This window comes from Ustilago hordei (assembly GCF_900519145.1).
Source record: "Ustilago hordei strain Uho2 genome assembly, contig: UHO2_contig_04, whole genome shotgun sequence".
Taxonomy (NCBI): Eukaryota; Fungi; Basidiomycota; class Ustilaginomycetes; order Ustilaginales; family Ustilaginaceae; genus Ustilago; species Ustilago hordei.
Window position 1 is genome coordinate 150,130 of NW_024545261.1, and position 20,157 is coordinate 170,286.

Here is a 20,157-nt window from a genome sequence, read left to right on the forward strand (position 1 = left end):
ACAACACAGTGTCAAACGCCAAGCAACGATAGAGGATAGCTGCATAGGAAGATACCCAAACTTTGACGTGGGCAACTTGTCCGGCGGACTTGCTTCGTGGCACAGGAGCTCCCTTGCTTCAGTGTCCGGACTCCTGCCAACTTCTGACTGCCAAATCCATAGCAGAGATCGATACCGGGCTGTGTATGAAGTCCGACGGACTTATTTTTCTCTGCCAGGATAAACGGTAAAATTTGCCTCGTGTTCATACAAATTTGACAGGTCCGGCGGAGTTCGACCGCAAACACACAGCCAACGAGCTTCATCTCCTGTCCAACGTCATCCTGCCATATTGACGTCCGAACAACCTTCAGCTCCATCTTGTCGACTCGATCCTGTTGTCTGAACACCACACTCATCTGCTGCTACTACGACCACCAGCTCATTTCAGTCAACCTCAACCTGCGGGTGCATCTTCGCATCAACGAAGGAATCAACCAAGCCACGATGGGGCCCAAAAAGCGTCCGCTGGCTCGAAGAAGCTGCCTCAAATGTCGCGAAAAGAAGGCACGCTGCGAGCTGCCAGACGTCTACGTAGATAGCTCCAAGACACCTCTGCCGACAGACAAACAGTGCCATCGCTGCAATGTCCTTGGCATCGAATGCATCGTTTGGGACGGCGACCGCAAACGAAAGCCAAAGCTAGATTATCGCTCGACCGCTTCCCCCAGCAGCTCTGTTGAGCGCGGTCGAGCGACATCTTCCAACGAGTCTGCTGCAAAAGACAGCGGCGTAGCTCATCATCAAACATCAAACACATTGCGGGCTGCGAGATCAGCCGATGGAGTCGGCCCCTCTGCTTTTGCTGTCGGCCCCTCCCAGAATGCAGACGGTGAACAGCTAGCAGCCTCTGACCTGAATCATGCTCAGAGCCTGCTCATCAACAGACAAAGAGGCTGGAAGACCTTATCTACCACCTTACACACTCTCATAGAGCGCTTGCAGCGCAAACAAAGGTATGACAACTATCTCAAGATGCGAATCGACACGCCTCCTTCAACACCAGACATAGTGACCTTCCTCCAACCCGACAAGATGGTGCTGATGGATCTGCAATTGCAGGACTACCTCGTCGGACATCCTTATTTGCCCTCACTGACCAGTCTGCACCGTCAGCAGTCTCTCAGCGCGAATCGACCACGAGCCCTGCTGCTAGCCACATTGACATTACTTGCTCTGAAAGGGCTCGAAGATGAACTGTCGTCGCCTGACGCTCGGAACCTCTCCAACTACGTCGATCGGCTCGGTACACAAATGCTACTATCATCGCCACGCGATATCCATCTCGTCATGGCCTTTGAGCTTTTGCTTTCTCACGAACCCGGCCTTGTTGGCACTGCTGCTTCCCAATTCGAGCTCGATGGCAGAGGTTTCGGTCTGGCTTCCGAGAATCTTCTCACTTGCTCGCTCAGGATAGCCAGGGAGCTCAAATTGGACGATTCCATCACAAGTACACAACAGTCGTCATCAAAGGGGCTTACACATCTCAGTCTATGGTGTTGCCTGCGCTCTTGGGAGGCACTCTACGCCTTCTTAGGTCAAAGACTCACGATTATCGATGATCTGGATGTTCAATTTGCTGCCAATGCACATAAGCTGCTGTACAACGTCGATGAGGAAGGGCAGAAGCTGCCATCTCCACCGCGGCTCCAGGATCCGAACGGCCCGACCACCAAATCCTACAACGAGATGCGAGAATTTTGCAGCAGTTTAGAGAAGAAACATGGCCGAGATGGCATTCTACGTTCTGCTGGTCGTACCGTGATCTGTAAGCGCGTGGAAACCGCTTGTTGCTTCTTGAGCGGCTTGCGTCAGCTTCAAGAGACAATCTCGGATGCTCAACTGTCGCAGGAAGAGAAGCACCAGCGATATACTGACCTTCACTGGGAAACTACTGGCAGGATTCTTAGTGTTCGAGATCGTACGGACGAAGCCTTGGGTGAGTCGCAGCTACGTCCTACCGAAAGAATACAGAGACCGCTAAATACTGACAAGAAATCGTGGTTCAATCCTTGATAACAGGAGTCTATGCCGGCCAACGCCTGGTGCGTTTGTGGGAACAGTTCGTGCACATCGAATGTGCCTTCTTCTCCGCTCTGATCGGCAGCCACCATACTTCGTGCATCTTTTCGGGCAAGTTGGAGGGCTCGATCGATGCCACCGAGTTGATGCGCTCAGTCCGATTTCGATTGAGTGGTGCTCAGCACATCTCTGAGGTTGGAGCCTTCGGCATGGAGATGAGTCGTGCCTTACTTTCTGGCGTGGCGCAGCTGGATCGTCAACCTGTGCTGCACAGATCCAACTCTCAAGCCCAAATTTCACCCAGGTATCTGCAACGCTTGCCGACGTTGCTTCTGTGTGCCATGACGGTGCACGGAGCCAGGAGATGTCTAGAGAGCATTGCGTTTGTATTGGTCGCTTGGGCACGTACGTCTAGTGACGCTTCACTGAACATCACCGTGATGGAAGCGTCCGCTCAGAGCATCAGACGGCTGTTGCCTGAAAGCTCCAAGTCGAACGCCGACACAGTTGCGCAGATCTCTGCCGACTACATTGACGAGATGATTGAAATGGCCCAACTGTGGCAGGTGTTCTATCGTGTCTATCGTCCCGTCTCCTCGCTTCGGAACGATCAGACGTCGAAGGGGGTCCCAAACCGAGGGACCTCGACGCAGGCCGAAGAATCCTTTGAAAGCCACGCCGCTGCTGATGCGGACGGTCGATCCGTCCGCGCAGAAACGTCCGCAATGGACTTTCTTGCATCGGCGGCGGAAGCAGTGCAGGGTTCGGGTGCTCTCAATACGGATCCAACGCGGGCAGTCAACCAGCAAGTACGCCATACGACAACGACTGAATCAGCCAGAGTGCCAGAAGAAGCTTCAAGAAATCATCCTTCCGCCAACAATGAGTCGATGAGCGAGGAAGCATTGTTCTGGAATTTACCGGGTCTAGAACCTTCACACGCCGCTTCGACGGCTTCTGTCACTCCCACACCCGGCCATTCGGATGTGATGGATGCGAGCATGTTCGATGCCTGCATTCCCTTTGATCTCGAAGCCTTTCTCAAAGATGTAGACCAGCTTTTTTGAATGATCGCAGTGCAATCAGTGCCTCGCACAGGAGCATGCTGTTCAAACTGTAATGTTGAGACAGTACTATTGCCCTGAGAAGTCTGGCATTCTTCTAAACAAGTTTAATGATTGCTTAATAAAGCTTGAATGCGTCAAGGCACGTCAAGAAAGGGTTGAATGGAGTAGTTGGTTAACTTAGGAGATTCTGATCAGGCGAGTTCAGCTCGGCGATTCGATTCGACTTCTCTTGCCCTGGGTTCGAATCCCAGTTCGACCTTCCTCCTAGGAATGCTTTTTTTGCTATTTTTTTGGCCACCACGAACGCGGCAATCTGAGGGAACCGCCCTCACCAAATTTGGACTAGGATTGATCAGAAAATGGATGAGTAATGATGATTTAGAGTTTTCGAGATGATTGTGTTCTGACACCCATCAAGAAGTGCCATCTGCAACTCCTCCTTGGCCCTATTACCCTGTCTCACAGCCCAATACAATTGCATCGCCTACCCTAAGCGCAGGCAAACATACCAAGTCTGGAATCCCAGCATCATCTACTCGCCTCGCACCAGCCCCTTTGACCCTTCAGCATAATACCAGACCAGAATGATCCTTTTTTAATGGAATTCAGCCTTTCGTGGTAACTAACAACTTCTGAGTGACATTGGGGAGCCCCTGCACCGAGCAACGACAAAACCAACACCATTATGAGCCCTTTAATTGTGCCAAAGACTTGTCTGCTGGAGTCCAGCCACCACCTGATCACGACAAGCCCTCTCTTGGTCTGTGAGTTTACGAACTTTGCTGCGGACCACGTCGCATTAGTCTGCAAGACCATTACTGACGCTTATGAAAAATGCGCAAGTGCTTGTTTCCAGTGAAATCAACCGGAAACCTGTGATGTGGTGGATTCCACATTTTGTGCGCACAATGCACCCCATATCTCATTTCGGGTCTTCTGCGCAGACCCTATGACACAATTTGGGGTTGGGCTCGTAGAATTGGCCGGCTGTTGCATTTTTGTGGGCAGTTGTTGCATCTTCGAGGCTTTGGCTGGTACTACAGGTAGACATTGGCAGAGGTACAAGTTGGTTTGGCTGTTGGGATGGGAGCGTGTGTGGGGGAAGGTTGAGGTATGATCAAGGTAGCAGGGAACGGTGGCATCGAGAGTCTGGGTCGAGGCGGTGTTGCTGGGGTGAGGGTGCCGCTGGTAGCCACCAGATGAGGAGGGGTGTGGCAGTGTTCAGATGGATGCCGGCAGTGTCTCTGATGGACTGTGGCTCAAACCAGGTGGGGTTGGACCCCACGGTGGGCTTGGATTCCATGGTAGGCTTGAGGTGGATAAGGGGTGTACATTGTGGGGACAGCCTCTTCGCTGGCCCGTCATGATTATAGACTGGTGTAGAAATGGTCGAAAGGTCTTTGGATTGGTCAAGGGGGTGTGTGTTGGTGCTGGTTTTGCCCCTGCAAGAGACGGGGGCTCCCCAATGTCGCTCTAAAGTCGTGTGTAGCCAAAAAGGGGGTCAGAATCATTTGGGGTTCAATCATGTTAGGCAGTTCTTGGATGAGGAATTCAAAATGGGCAGTGTGTGGCAAAAAGGGGGTGTTGGAGCCCCAGATCTGTTGTGTTGGCCTGCGCTAAGTGTTGTTGGAGTGGTTATATTAGGCCATGAGGGTGTCACAGGACCGGATGCGCAGAAGCAGAAAGATTAGAAGTCATATGAGGAGGAGCGCAGGAATTGCAGGATCGGGCAAAAGAGGGTTTACAGCAGAGTTCAGCGAGATCGGTAGTAGAAGTGGCTCTATGATGTAAGCAGTCGTGTGCCAGAGACTAGTTTTGGGTGTTATTTGATTGGTATAGATGGGATTGATTGAGTAAGATCTACTCAGTATGTTCCAACTAAATGTAACCAGACAACTTCATACTGGTAGGTCTTGACTGACCACCTTGAACACTCTGTTCAGAGGTTGCACAGCATGTTCATTGATTGTTGGTGAGTGAGTGATACACTCTCTTTACAGTACAAGTGTTCACAGTACTGTTGTTAATGCTCTTGGACATCATCTGGACCACAATATGCTTATCACCTACAGGGGATGGAAGTTACTGGACTGCAGGTATGAGACACCACCTACAATAACTGACTGGACCACAGGTGTTGAGCAACACTGCCTACAGTAAGGGACTGGACTTCAAGTGTTGAAGAACACTGCCTACAGTTGAGAACTGGACCACAAGTGTTTGAAGAACACCACCTACAGTTGATGCCTAACAGTGATACAACACACACATTTGGGGGTTGTTGCAAGAGCACTGCTATTGCAATGATACAAAAGTAAGAGTCAAGTAAAGAGTAAAGTATAAAGTAAGTAGAGTGGATGAGGATCCACTCATATGCTTATGGTAGAATGAGAGTATTTATGCAATTGATTGGTGTCACCTGCAACACTTATCCCACTCCTCCTGAGGGGCCTTCATCCCCTTTTGACACTGTCCCTCCTGCTGGTGTCAATCCCCATTGATGATGCACCTCTGCCATTTGCACAGCATAATGGTTGTGCAGCACTGCCCCTTTGCCTTCATACTCTCTTTCTGCCTGATGATGTGTGATGACCCCTTTGACACAGTTCCTCTTCTTTGTTTAGCCAATCTCCATTCTTCTTGACACAGCTCCTTCTCCCTTCACCAGCAACCACCTCCTTGACCTTATCCTGTGAATCCCTTTAGCCACTGGTTGGACCTCATGACCAAACCCCTTGGTCATGTGGTCACCCCTGTGCTTGGGCCTGTGTGGCTATATGCACATGCCCCTTGAGCATTAACCATCTGTGTGATGCTGAGCTTGGTCCCCATTCCTACATGTGGTTATTGTCAGGGGTCTCGCGCCTGAAACCCAGGTCGGTCTGTCGAGATACTCGGTGACTATTAAACTGTGTGACAGCTATTGTCTCGGTATCGGTGACTATCAAGTTGTGCAGTGACAGCAGGTGGCATTCGTTGTATATACTATCGTAGGTTTCGGCTGACCTCTGTGGACACTCCGTTCAGGGGTAGCTCGGCACGATCAATATCAATGTTATGATGACACCAAGGTCTGGTGTGGGTGTTGATGATGATGAGGTTGATGGTGTTGGTGATGAGATTGGTGATGTCGATGATAATGAGGTTGATGGTGTTGATGATAAGATTGGTGATGTCAATGATAATGAGGTTGATGGTGTTGATGATAAGATTGGTGATGTCAATGATAATGAGGTTGATGGTGTTGGTGATAAGGTTGGTGGCGTCAACACGAGTGTCCAGTGTGTTGACTTGATGCTTTGAAGTGATCCCCGGACCGCAGTGGACTACTGCCTTCGGTTCTATCTATATCCGGACCGCTAACCTGCTATGGGCGCCTTCGGACGTCAGGTAGTGGTGATACAACACACACACTACGATGAGGAGCAACCTTGATAGATTGCTGCTATGCTGACTGTAACTAATGAGTACTTGTGTTTCTAAAGTATTGACTAGTTGTATGGTGAGTAGAGTGGATGAGGATCCACTCGACCTATTGATGAGAAAGCATGGTTATATACCTCTTCTCAGCATCGCCAGCGATGCTGCTCCTGCTCTCTCTCCAGAGAGTACCTTCTTCATCGAGTACTGCTCAGGGGCCTCTCCTGCTTGGCACCCCTGTGCCTCTTGAGCTGTGTCGACTCCTTCGACACTGCTCCTCCTCCTCATGACCTGGTGTCGACTCCTTCGACACTGCTCCTCCTCCTTTGATCAGTGACAGTTCCTTTGGCTCTTGTCTCTCGAGCCCCTGAGTGGTAACCATCTGCATGCTCCTTGAGCTTGGTCCTCTTCGTGGCTGTGCCTGCTCCTTGAGCTTGGTCCTCCTCGTGGCTGTGCCTGCTCCTTGAGCTTGGTCCTCCTCGTGGCTGTGCTTGGCCCTCCTTTGCATGTGAGTCCATAGGAGTCCATGGTCTCCATGGAGACTGCACTACGACCATGCTCTCTACTGGTGTCGACTAGGTCTTCGATACCTGTGCTCCTTCCATATGAACCCATGACCCTCCTGCTTCTTGAGCATCCAGGCCCATGACAGTTATCTCCATATGCTTCTCCTTCTAATGCCAGTATCCTCCTTCCTGAATCTCCTGATGCTTGCTTGTGTTGGCTGACTTGCTAAGACATGCTGATCAGGTTGATCCTGATCAATCCTTGTGAGATTAACCTGGATCCCCAAGTTTGGTTGGTCTTGTAATCATATGCACTTCCAACCCGATTAGCTTCATCAATTCCCAATGATTTGCTGCCAATCAATTTGGCACACCCTTCATATGTTGATCCGCTGACCCTGTGACATTACCATAATTGCCGCCGATCAATTTGGCACACCCCTTCATATGCTGACCTGCTGACCCTGTGACATATGACAGATCTCGTCCGAATCAGCACAAGCGAGAGGTTACTACAAATCTCGCTGGAATCTGTGACATCCAGGGTCATAGAATAGATCTCAAGGGAATTGGAGAGAAGATGCTGATCTCACAGATCACACAACACAACGGGGGCGGAAGGCATTGGGTTCGCCACCCTGATGAAGCAGGGGGTCAGCCTGATGATGAAGCCAGAGACAGGAGGATGGGGGAGATGAAAGGGGGTGCAAACTACAACTTAGATGAAGTGGGAGGAGCCCCTGTTGACAATGAAACAAACAAGGACTGTCCATCCACAGGAAGTGAGGGACAAGGTGCTGTTGAGCAGCATCACAGATGGAAAGGATGGGAAGGACAAGGAGGAGGAGCAGCATTGAGGAGGCCCCAGAGCAGGAGCAGTGTCACAGGTGACATTGTGAGGATGGTTATATAACCATGCTCCTTGTCATAACTGGTGAGTGGATCTCCATCCACTCTACACCATACATTACTAGTAATAGCTTTCACATAAGTATACATTAGTATTCTGTTGACAGTTGCAATTGCAGAGCATTGCATCTACCTAGTGTGTGTGTTGTATCACTGCTCATTGACATCATCCAAAGGTGGTTCATTCTGTGGTCCAGTGTCAGGGGTCTCGCGCCAGAAACCCAGGTCGGTCTGTCAAGATACTCGGTGACTATCAAACTGTGCAACAGCTATTGTCTCAGTATCAGTCTTGACAAGATAGTTGTTCAGTGACTATTAAGTTGCGCAATGACAGTGGGTGGCATTCATTGTATATACTATCGTAGGTTTCGGCTGACCTCTGTGGACACTCTGTTCAGGGGTAGCTTGGCACGATCAATATCAATGCATAGGTTATGATGACACCAAGGTCTGGTGTGAGTGTTGATGATGATGAGGTTGATGATGTTGGTGATAAGGTTGGTGAATGTCGATGATAATGAGGTTGATGATGTTGGTGATAAGGTTGGTGGCATCAACATGAGTGTCCAGTGTGTTGACTGATGCTTGAGGTGATCCCCAGACCACAGTGGACTACTGCCTTCAGTTCTATCTTGATCCAGACCACTAACCTGCTATGGGGCACCTTTGGACATCAGGTAGTGGTGATACAACACACACACTATGATGAGGAGCAACCTTGATAGATTGCTGCTATGCTGACTGAAACTAATATATACTTATGCTGAAGTGATAACTAGTTATGATGGTTGTGTAGAGTGGATGAGGATCCACTCGACCTTTGCTGATGAGAAGGTATGGTTATATACCTCTTCACAGCATCGCCAGCAATGCTGCTCCTGCTCTCTCTCCAGAGAGTACCTTCTTCATCGAGTACTGTTCAGGGGGCCTCTCCTGCTTGCTTGGCACCCCTGTGTCTCTTGAGCTGTGTCGACTCCTTCGACACTGCTCCTCCTCCTTGTTATCCTGCTGCTTGTTTGGCACCCCTGTGCCTCCTGAGTGGTGTCGACCCCTTCAACACTGCTCCTCCTCCTCAGGACCTGCTTGCCAGTTCCCTATACACTGCTCCTTCTCCTTTGACCAGTGACAGTTCCTTTGACTCTTGTCTCTCGAGCCCCTGAGTGGTAACCATCTGCATGCTCCTTGAGCTTGGTCCTCTTCGTGGCTGTGCCTGGCCCTCCTCGCATATGGGCTTGGTTTTCCTTTGCATGTGAGTCTGTAGGAGTCCATGGTCTCCATGGAGACTGCACTACGACCATGCTCTCTAATGGTATTGACTAGATCTTCGATACCTGTGCTCCTTCCATATGAACCAGTGACCCTCCTGCTCCTTGAGCATTCAGGCCCATGACAGCAGCCTGATGACAGCTGCTGCCATCTTCGACAACTGACAGGCTGTTAGGGTATGCACTAACAGCAGTTATGGTGTCCCAGAGCAGGCCGTCAATGATCCAATCATGATATCTGACAGCTGTGAGGTTCTTGGCAGGATCCCATTGATTAGCTGACCCTGGCCGCTTCTTTCTTGGAGCCAATGGGAGCACAACCAATGGGGTTTTAAGGTTGTATGCAATGCCGGCCCATACCTGGATGCTGAAACGGCCAGATGTGCATCCGGGCCGGTAGCCAACCTCGACAGCTGCCTTGTCCATGAACAGCACACCCCTCCAATCAGTGGAGCTGTTAGCCTTGGCCCATTCTAGACATTTATGCTGGTTTTTGGCTGTCAGAAACAGCTTTCAGAGTGCAATCCAGTGGTTAATACTGGCCCGGTATGCTGCTTTCCAGAGCTGTGTAATTGGAATGCTGCCAAGTGATGCTGACAGCTGTCACCATGATAGAAACAGGTTTTTGAGTACCTCACACTGAAGGTATTGGTCCAAGGTAGCTGTCCAGGAGCATGGACAGCCAGATTGTGCTTTTGTTTTGAAGGTACCATGCTCCTTAAAGTTATGGATGGTCTTGTGAACTGCTGTCTTGGAAATGCCACTTAGCTCCATGATTTGTCAAATTGGCAGCCCAGTATCATGCATTGCAATGATTGCAGCATGCTTGCTTGGAGAGAGCTCATTGCCACAGACCATGTTGGCATTTGAAGTGTTCTTGATAAGTATGATGGTAGTGCTATTGCTCAATGACAATGACAACCCAAATGCAGGGTAACTGGCTAAATTGGGAAATTACCCAATTGTCCCCAAACTTATGCACAGGGAGTGTACAATTGCAATGCCCAGGGATGAACTGCTCAAGTGATGTGAGGCTGAATGGGCAGCAATCACTCCAGAGACATGTAGGAACCTAATAGAGAGTATGCCACACCACATAGAGGTGGTTCTGAAGGCAAAAGGAGGGAATACAAAGTACTAAGGTGTTGTAGAGGAGAGCTCCATAAACTGTCCAACAATAAAAAATTTCTCAGCTCTTTTTTGATGCACAATTTTCATGTGTAATGTCAATATCAATTACACAGTCTTGGAGAGAAGAAGCAGAGCTTTCAGATGATATCAGACAGTGTGGCAATCAGACATATGGCTATTGAGCATTGGAGTGATGTGTGGTGACATCTAAAATTGTGGGACAGTTTATGCACAAGCTGTATATACATGTGGGTGGCACATGCCAAATGTGGGAGTTGCTATAGTTAATGAACCAGCCTGACAATGAGCAGGACTTGGTTGTACCCAATCCCTAGTGAGATTGGTTATCCTCAATCTCTGATCAAATCTGCCACCTCATTGGATTGGCCCTGCCTGATCTCCGATCTGGTCGGCTTTGCGTCGCCCTTCAGCGTCGTCATTGGATCGTCGCCCTTCAGCGTCGTCATTGGATCGTCGCCCTTCAGCGTCGTCATTGGATCGTCAATTTCAGCATTATATTGCAACCGCATTGAAACAGATATAGTTGAAGATAAGCCGGAATAACAAATATGCAGGAAAGCCGAGATGCCGACAGACCGATGTTCTGCATGCATGTTAATTGTGTGGCGACCAATCAGGAGACATCCACAAGAGAGAACACCAAAGCATGAGGAAGACAACGCCGAGACAGATCGTGATACACACAGTTTGGAGGGTAATGATAGACAATCTCATGGATCAGACAAAAGTATATATATACATGATCCTGTAGCTATAGTACATGAAAATCTTAAGCATTGCATCTACGATACACCTGTGCGAGAGGAGCTAAATCGTAGCCCAGTCGATGCGGTGTCTTGCATAGCTTCTACTGATATTGTACAAAAGGGCACAAGGGGGAGATAATGAAAAATGCCTCTAGGCCAAGATCAAACTTCTCGACCAACAGATGCCAACAAACTTTGGGTCCTCAGAGAGGTAACTTCCTGGTCGCCGAGGCAAGCAAGCAAGAGAGTCGTAAGCCAAAGTCACCGATAAATGCCAGAAGAGTCGCAGACACGAGGTCAGAGGCAGGTTGGAGTTGCCCGCGTGTGGTGCGCACGGTGCACCAAGAGCACAAAAAGGACCCACCGTTGTGATCACCCGCCGTTGTGATCAGGCCCTCCAGAGCTGTTGCTGAGAGATATTGATGATTGTGCTAAAGGGTCATAACGGAAAGGGATGCTGGTTTTGCCTGGCATTGCTATGCTGGGCTCCCCAGCGTTGCTAAAGTAGCGCAGCTTGCGAGAGTCGCAGTGTCATTGAGTCGAGTTCGAGCGAAGGTGGTGTTTGCTGTCCTTGGAGTCAGCAGAGGTGTCGATGCTGTCGGGCCTTGGATGCGCTGTGGTCTGCTGAGTTATCAGCAATGCTTGCGAGAGTCGCAATGTCATGGAGTCGAGTTCGCGCCGTTTGCGGATGGATGGAAGGATGCGGAGAGTGCGAAGGTTGTGTTTGCTGGCCTTGGCGCCTGCAGAGGTGTCGATGCTGTCGGATCTTGGTGCGTTGGGGTGCGCTGAAGTCGGCTGAGTGTCCTTGTTGAGTCTGGTGAAGAGTTGTGATGTCGAAAGGTCGAGGTGATCAGGAGCGACGCCTGATTAGTACCAGTGACACCATCTCGAAAACCTTAAAATCACCATAGCTCGGCCATTTCTTAAAAAGTCTTGTTCGAAAAAGTTGGAGGGCCCTCGATCTTCCGCGTTTGTGGAGGCCCACAAAAGGGCAAAAAGTTTCGAAAATTCGTACCAAAAAACAGGTCGTACTGGGATTCGAACCCAGGGCAAGAGAAGTCGAATCGTATTGTGGCACTTGAGGCACAGAACAATCAGAATCTCCTAAGTTAACCAACTACTCCATACAACCTTGGATGCCGCAGTCGGGGAAACGCAGAACTAAGAACGAGTTTGATTTGTGGATATTAAGCCATATTCTGGCCAAGTATTTGGCGCCTGTCGTTGCGACCCAAAACTTGCCTTGTTGCGACTGCTACTGCAAGCGACATCTGACTTGGGTTCTGATCATCTAGTACGACAAATCAGACTGGCCCGCGACGGTAGAGATAAGAGCAGAGATACTAAAAAGAACGACAACTTGAATGGCAAGAAGGCAAAAAATATCCATCCTGAAAAGGACTTCTTTTTATATAGCAGGCCTTATGGCCTTATTTTATTATGAGCAAAAAAGAAGGAAACAGTAACTACAAGGGAACCAAAAAAAAAACCCTCTCAGGTGGAGCACAAGCATCTAGCATTAGGGGGTTTCAGTTTTTTTTGCCCTTGAAAACTAGAGCCTTCCAATAGTGAAAAAAGCTCAGAAAGTTGATGCCCCCAAATGTAAGCTGTGTTTTTAGAGGGTTAATTTTTGAAGCCAACAAAGGGAGGGTAGTGTCAGCCAGAAAATGAAGCAGTTCCAGAATCCAAACCACCTTGTAGCTCCACCATCTTTGACACTCTTGTCACACAATCAAAGTAGATACAGTCATTCATATTGCCATTGCTATGTCTGTGAAACCTGTTGGACATCCACTGTATGCTGTGAGCACTCCGCCTGCTGCCTCTGCCTTTGTCTTCATTGTCAAGATTCAGTTTGCCTGCTCTGCCAACCTTGGTGCGCTTTATATGCCACAGTTGTCATAGCTTTCTGTCAGAGGTCTCATGCCCAAAACCTGATATCTGTGACAGGAACGTGTCTATTACGAATCCTGTTGAGATATGTGGTAACATCTTGTGTATTGCAATTTCTATTGAGGTATGTCATAGATAAGCTTCTATGACTTTTCTCGCCCAAAGATGTGATAATGTAATTGTTACTGCAGGTCTCGACTAACCACTGTGCAGCAAGGTCTGGTGTGATTGAGATGGTTGATGTCGTCAACACGAGTGTCCAGTGTGTCGACTGAGTGCTTGAGGTGATCCCCAGACCACAGTGGATGACTGCCTTCAGTTCTATTGATATCTGGACCACTGGTTTGCTATGAACTGCCTTTGGACATCAGTGAGCAGTGATACAACATGCACACTACAAGGGAAGCAAACTACTTGATTGCAACTTTGCTGACTGAAACTAATGTATACTTGTGCTAAAGTGATAACTATTTATGTATGGTGTAGAGTGGATGGAGATCCACTTGACCACTTCTGATGGGGAGGCATGGCTTATATTCATCTCTGCAGGGTTGCCTGTGACTCTGCTCCAGCTCTCTCTCTCCAGAGGGCACTGTCTTTGTCGAGTGCTGTGGTAGAGACCTTTACCAGGGCATCCTCCCTGCTGAACCCCGCTTCTTCTGCTCCTGGGTCGAGGAGAGCCAGCATCACCTCATCACTGATAGGGGTCCCCCCACTTCATCCCAATGACAATGCTCGCCCCCTCTTCCATCTACCTCCTGACTTCAGCACCCATCTCCTTGCACTGACTTCATTGTCATGCAGGGTCCCTACCTCATCTGGTGGTGACCTTGAATGTCCTTGTCACTAATCCCTACTGGCTCTGCTGTACAATCACCCTTGCCACTAATCTCCACAGAATATGCCATATGATCTTGTTTACTACTGATCCTGGCAGGATTTGTGATACCATCTTTTCTCATGCCAATCTGTGTGAGATCTGCCATAGAGCTGTTTCTCTTACAGATCTCAGTGAACTCTTCTGCAAGTCCCACATTCTGCCCGATTCCTTGATTCCCATGCTCCCTTCATATGAATTGACTGATCTTCCTGCTTCCTGCGCATCCAGGCCCATGACACAGGGCTGAGATCGTGAAGGAGAAGACCAGAGCCAGTCTGTGAGAACGTATTCTTTATGGCAATGTATTGACTCTCAAGCCAGTGCAGCTTGGTCTTGACATGACCACCACCATTTGTGATGTTGCTGTTGGGAAAGATCTTGTCATAGATCTGCTTGTAGAGCATCTCCTTGCTTGTCTTCAACCCTTTCTCTTGCTCCTTTGTCAAGCGACCTTTGAGTAGCAACTTTTGATAGTAGTTGCTTTCAAAAGGATGGTGACAAGTTGCAAGACCTTGTCATTGGGCCAAACAAAGTATTTCCCACTGTCTGTGTCCTGGTTCCGAGTTCTGCTTGCTGTCAGGGGTCTCGCGCCTGAAACCTGATATCTGTAGTAGAAACACATCTATTACAGATCCTGTTCAGATATGTGATAAAAGGCTGTTATTATTATTCTTGTCTAAATCTGTTGTAGAAGGCTTCTATGACTTCTCTCACTCAAATATGTGATAGATTGATTGCTATTGCAGGTTTTGACTAACTGCTGTGGACACTCTGTCCAGAGGTAGCTTGGCATGATTGCTAGTTGATAGATACTTGAGGTAACACCAAGGTCTGATGTAAGTAATGTTGTTGATGCTGACACGAGTGTCCAGTGTGTTGACTGAGTGCTTGAGGTGATCCCCTGACTGCAATGGACAACTGCCTTTGGTTCTAATGATCAAGAGAGCTGGACTGCAGTATGAACCACCTTTGGTGTTGATCAATATCCAGACCACAGAATGAACTGCCTTTGGATGATGTCAATGAGTGGTGATACAACACACACACTATGTAGAAGCAATGCTCTGCAATTGCAACTGTTGATGGAATACTAACTATACTTTCTGTGAAGCTATAACTAGTGATATAAGGTGTAGAGTGGATGGATCCACTCACTCACTACGACAGGGAGCATGTTGTCACAGGGCCAGCGCAGAGATCATAAGCAGTTGTGCTGCGCAGCCACCGAGTTGAGCTCGGCACATAGGAAGCAGGACTGGTTGAGACCCAGGGGCTCCAACCAATCTCATTGAGAATGGTCAGACAAAGAGCTGGGGCAAAACCTCATTGAGAATGGTCAAGACAGTGGGTTATGGGAAGTTTCACTGAGACTGGCCCAAGATGAAGTGGATCAATTGGTCCCACAACAAGATGAAGACACTCCAGCAAGACCATAGGGCCAGCCACTGGGAACAGGGGATGAGAGACCTTGCCACCTGATGAGGTGGGAGAATAACCCCTGAGTACAATGAAGGCAGCATAGGAGGATTGCTGCCTCAGCAAGAGGAGTAGGAGCAGGAAGGACTGGGATGCTGAAGGAGCCAGATAGACAAGGGTGGATGGAGAGGCCACACCCCTGCAAGGAGGGGGGCCATGGTGGAGTCAACACCATGGCACAAACATATATATACACCCCCCCATCATAGTGAATGAGTGGATCTGGCATCCACTCTATTCTAAACTAAACTATACTCTACTGTAATGTATACTTAGTTGTTCTGTCACATAGTGCAATTGCAGGCTGTTGCTACTAAACCGAGTGGGTGTGTTGTATCACCCTCACTGACAACATCTGTAGGCAGTAGCTACTGCAGTCCAGATAACTATCTCTCTGAAGGCAGTACTCATACTGTGGTCCAGGCTTCTCTCACCAATTCACTGTCTGATCATTGACATCTTGAACACTCATGTTGAGCCAACAGATTATCACCCCATATACTAAGTGTTCTGCAACAAGCAGGAACCAACTGTGCCATGTTACCACTGAACCAAGTGTTCACAGTGGTTAGCCAAAACTCATCAAACAAACAACTCTTCAAGCAGTCTCAGTGAAAGTGGCTGACAGGTGCATCCTCAAGAGTGCTCACTGAAACTGGTTGAAATCAACCAAACCAGTAGTTTTCGGGTTCCAGGCACATGACCGCTGACACATGTATGCCTTATATGTGTCATGGGCCTAGATGCTCAAGAAGCAGGAGGGTCACTGGTTCATATGGAAGGAGCACAGGTATCGAAGATCTAGTCGATACCAGTAGAGAGCATGGTCGTAGTGCAGTCTCCATGGAGACTATGGACTCCTACAGACTCACATGCAAAGGAGGACTGAGCCATATGTGAGGAGGGCCAGGCACAGCCATGAGGAGGACCAAGCTCAAGGAGCAGGCACAGCCATGAAGAGGACCAAGCTCAAGGAGCATGCAGATGGTTACCACTCAGGGGCTCGAGAAACAAGAGTCGAAGGAGTTGACACCAGGTCATGAGGAGGAGGAGCAGTGTCGAAGGAGTCGACACCACTCAGGAGGCACAGGGGTGCCAAACAAGCAGCAGGATAGCAAGGAGGAGGAGCAGTGTCGAAGGAGTCGACACAGCTCAAGAGGCACAGGGGTGCCAAGCAGGAGAGGCCCCTGAACAGTACTCGATGAAGAAGGTACTCTCTGGAGAGAGAGCAGGAGCAGCATTGCTGGCGATGCTGTGAAGAGGTATATAACCATGCTTTCTCATCATCAAAGGTCGAGTGGATCCTCATCCACTCTACTCACCATACAACTAGTCAATACTTTAGAAACATAAGTACTCATTAGTTTCAGTCAGCATAGCAGCAATCTATCAAGGTTGCTCCTCATCATAGTGTGTGTGTTGTATCACCACTACCTGATGTCCAAAGGTGCCCCATAGCAGGTTAGTGGTCTGGATCAAGATAGAACTGAAGGCAGTAGTCCACTGTGGTCTGGGGATCACCTCAAGCATCAGTCAACACACTGGACACTCATGTTGATGCCACCAACCTTATCACCAACACCATCAACCTCATTATCATCAACACCCACCAACCTTATCACCAACCTCATCAACCTCATCATCATCAGCACTCACACCAGACCTTGGTGTCATCATAATCTAAGCATTGATATTGATCGTGCCGAGCTACCCCTGAACGGAGTGTCCACAGAGGTCAGCCGAAACCTATGATAGTATATACACAAACGCCACCCATTGCACAACTTGATAGTCGCCGAACAACTAGCTCGTCGAGACAGATACCGAGACAATAGCTGTCGCACAGTTTGATAGTCACCGAGTACCTCAACAGACCGACCTGGGTTTCAGGCGCGAGACCCCTGACAATATGGATGTTTTCGCAGGGTCGCCTGCAACCCTGCTTCTACTCTAGAAGGCCCATTCCAACACTGCTCACCCTCCTGTTGTCTCTCCTATGACATCCTCCTCCTTGGCAGTACTGTCTCCTGTGCTCCCTGCAATAGGAGGATGTTGGGCCCCTACTTCATAAGGTGGTGGCCCTGTCCATATTGTTCCACTATTGCTAAAGGAGGTGTCTGTCATGGGCCTGAGTGCGCAGGAAGCAGGGAGAACCGCTAGTTCATATGAAGGGAGCGCAGGAATCAGGGGATCGGGCAGATCGTAGGATTTGCAGCAGAAGTCGCCAAGATCTGCAGTAGAATCGGCTCTATGACAGATCTCAGTGAGATCAGTACGAATAAGGATGATATCACGAATTCTGATGAGATCAGTAGTAGGAGAGGTTGTATAGTAGATTCTGCAGAGATCAGTGACAAGGATGTTCGTATGATGAATCCACATGCGCAGAGGACCAAGCTCTGCCAAGACGGGGACCGAGCTCAGTAGATTGCAGCTGGTTACCACTCAGGGGTTCACAAGATAGGAGTCAAGAGAACAGTCGCCAGTTAGGAGGAAGGAGAACTGTGGCAAGGACACCAGTGTATAGTTCATGAGGAAGAAGAGCTGTGTCGAGGAGGTCGCCACGCAGCTCAAGAGGGACAGGAGTAGGGTTACAGGGACTCCTGCATAGCACTCGACGAAGGAGGTACTCTCTGGAGAGAGAGTTGGAGCAGTGGCGCTGGTGGCACTGCGAAGAGGTATAAAGCCATACCTTCTCGTCACTAAGTGGTTGAGTGGATCCTCATCCACTCTACACTCATCAAACAAACTAGTATTACTTCAAGCAATAAGTATCATTAGTTCACAGTCAGCATAGTAGTAATCAACAGATTGCTCCTCATCAAAGTGCATGTGTTGTATCACCGTTTCCTGACATCCGAAGGCGGTTCTAGCAAACCAGCAGTCTGGATATTGATAGAACCGAAGGCAGTCATCCACTGCGGTCCAGGGATCACTTCAAGCATTAGTCGACACACTGGACACTCATGTCGACGTCATCTATCCATACTCACACCAGACCATTGGTGTCAACATCAAGTTCACTTAGAGTCGTATCGTAGTTTGATCGTGCCGAGCTACCTCTGGATGGAGTGTCCATGGTGGTCAGTTGAAATCTGTCACAACATCAATACAACTACAGATTCCAACGAGAAAAGTGGCAGAGATGGTTCTGTCGCATATTACACTAGGAATCGTAATACCACTAGTGCTGTCGCATAACTCGACAGAATCGGTGATAGTACTGATACTACTACTGATCTCAGGTTTCAGGTGCGCGACCGCTGACAGTGTCTTCAACCCAGCTTCCTTGAGATCTGTCATACAATCATGTTACTACTGATCCTGCTGAACTCTGTGACAAGACCTTTGCTTCTGCTGATCCTGACAAGTTATGTCATATGGTCCTTGATCCTACCAATCTCGCTGAGCTCTGTTGGATCTCCCCTTTTGCCCAATCCACAATCACTGCGCCTGGCCCTTCATATGTATCCAATTCTTCCTGCGCATCCATCCGGTCCCATGACAGCTTGCTCCTGCTCTGAGAGACCTCCTCCAACACTGCTCCTCCTCCCCGCTTGTCCTTCCCTTACGATGCTACTCGTTAGCACCGCTTCCCAGGTCTTCTGCAGATGGACAGTCCTTGTGCTGCTTCATAATCAACAAGGGCCATTCCCACTTCATCTGAGTGGTGATTCATGGCCCCTTTCATCTCACCCATCCCCCTGCCCTTGGGTTCATTGTCAAGTTGCCCCCCTGCTTCATCAGGGTGGTGAGTCCAATGTCCTCAGCATCTATCTTGTCATGATACCTGTGAAATTGTTGCCTGCTCATCAGTTCCTGCGAGATCTATCATATGATTGTGATACTACTGATTCCAGTGGGATTCGTTGTACCATACTGCTCATGCTGATTTGGACAAAATCTGTCATAGAGTCTCTTCTACTACAGATCTTGATGAACTCTGCTGTAACCCCTTGTTTGGCCCAATCCTGTGATTCCTGTGCTCTTTCTCATATGGCTTCGGTTCTTCCTGCTTCCTGCACATCCGGTCCCATGACAGATGGTCTTTTGAACTGCTGTCTTGGAAACACCACTTAGCTCCGCAATTTGTCAAATTGGCAGCCCAGTATCATGCATTGCAACAATTGAAGCACGCTGCATTGGAGCGAGCTCATTTCCACAGACCATGTTGGTGTTTGAAGTGTTCTTGCTTAATATGATGATAGTGCTATTGCTCAATGACGACAATGACCCAAATGCGGGGTATCCGGCAATATGGGGAAATAACCCAATTGTCCTCAAATTTCCACACAGGGTCTGTACACACTCTGTCAACTGCGACTCAGTGTGAGCCTCAACTGGGACAAACTAACAGTTCCTGAATTGTTGTCACTTCCAGTTGAAGATTTGCCGGCATTCAAATCGGACTTAGAAGGTTTACCCGAGACACTGATGGAGCAAGGTCGCGAATAGGCAGTGTGCATACGAGAACGTATGAAAGGTTGCCATGGCAACGGCTCAGGGGCATCGCAGGAGGAGCACAACTCATCTCAGTATTGTGTGCTCAGGAGGAGACCCTAAGGTATATATATGCTCTCAAAGTCGCACTCATCTATAGTAACATAAGTATTCAAGAAGTCATACGTCTGTGATAAAGGAGCCTGATCGTGGCCCTAGTCAGATTATATTAACTCGATATCTTCAATTCTTCCCTTTTACAACAACATGTTTGGATTTACCTGGCCAGACGTTTCCACCACGACAGTGTGTGCTTGGGAACGGAACGGTCCTCGCAAGGGT

At 48.9% G+C, this 20,157-nt stretch overlaps 2 protein-coding genes and 2 non-coding genes across 4 annotated transcripts; 3 read left to right on the top strand and 1 right to left on the bottom strand.

The window, feature by feature from the left end:
* Positions 1 to 486: 486 nt before the first annotated feature.
* On the top strand, positions 487 to 3,128 carry UHO2_02377 (uncharacterized protein; the record flags this gene model as incomplete). The annotated part of the gene is made up of 2 exons (XM_041555165.1): positions 487 to 1,978; positions 2,062 to 3,128. 2 exons carry the CDS (start codon positions 487 to 489, stop codon positions 3,126 to 3,128), a joined length of 2,559 nt encoding a protein of 852 aa, XP_041411099.1.
* Positions 3,129 to 3,281: 153 nt separating this feature from the next.
* On the top strand, positions 3,282 to 3,387 carry tRNA-Gln(CTG). Its single transcript has one exon. It is a non-coding gene; the product is annotated as a tRNA-Gln (tRNA).
* A 4,247-nt stretch (positions 3,388 to 7,634) lies between these two features.
* On the top strand, positions 7,635 to 7,967 carry UHO2_02378 (uncharacterized protein; the record flags this gene model as incomplete). The annotated part of the gene is made up of 1 exon (XM_041555166.1): positions 7,635 to 7,967. One exon carries the CDS (start codon positions 7,635 to 7,637, stop codon positions 7,965 to 7,967), a length of 333 nt encoding a protein of 110 aa, XP_041411100.1.
* A 4,182-nt stretch (positions 7,968 to 12,149) lies between these two features.
* Positions 12,150 to 12,258, bottom strand: tRNA-Gln(CTG). Its single transcript has one exon. It is a non-coding gene; the product is annotated as a tRNA-Gln (tRNA).
* Positions 12,259 to 20,157: the final 7,899 nt, after the last annotated feature.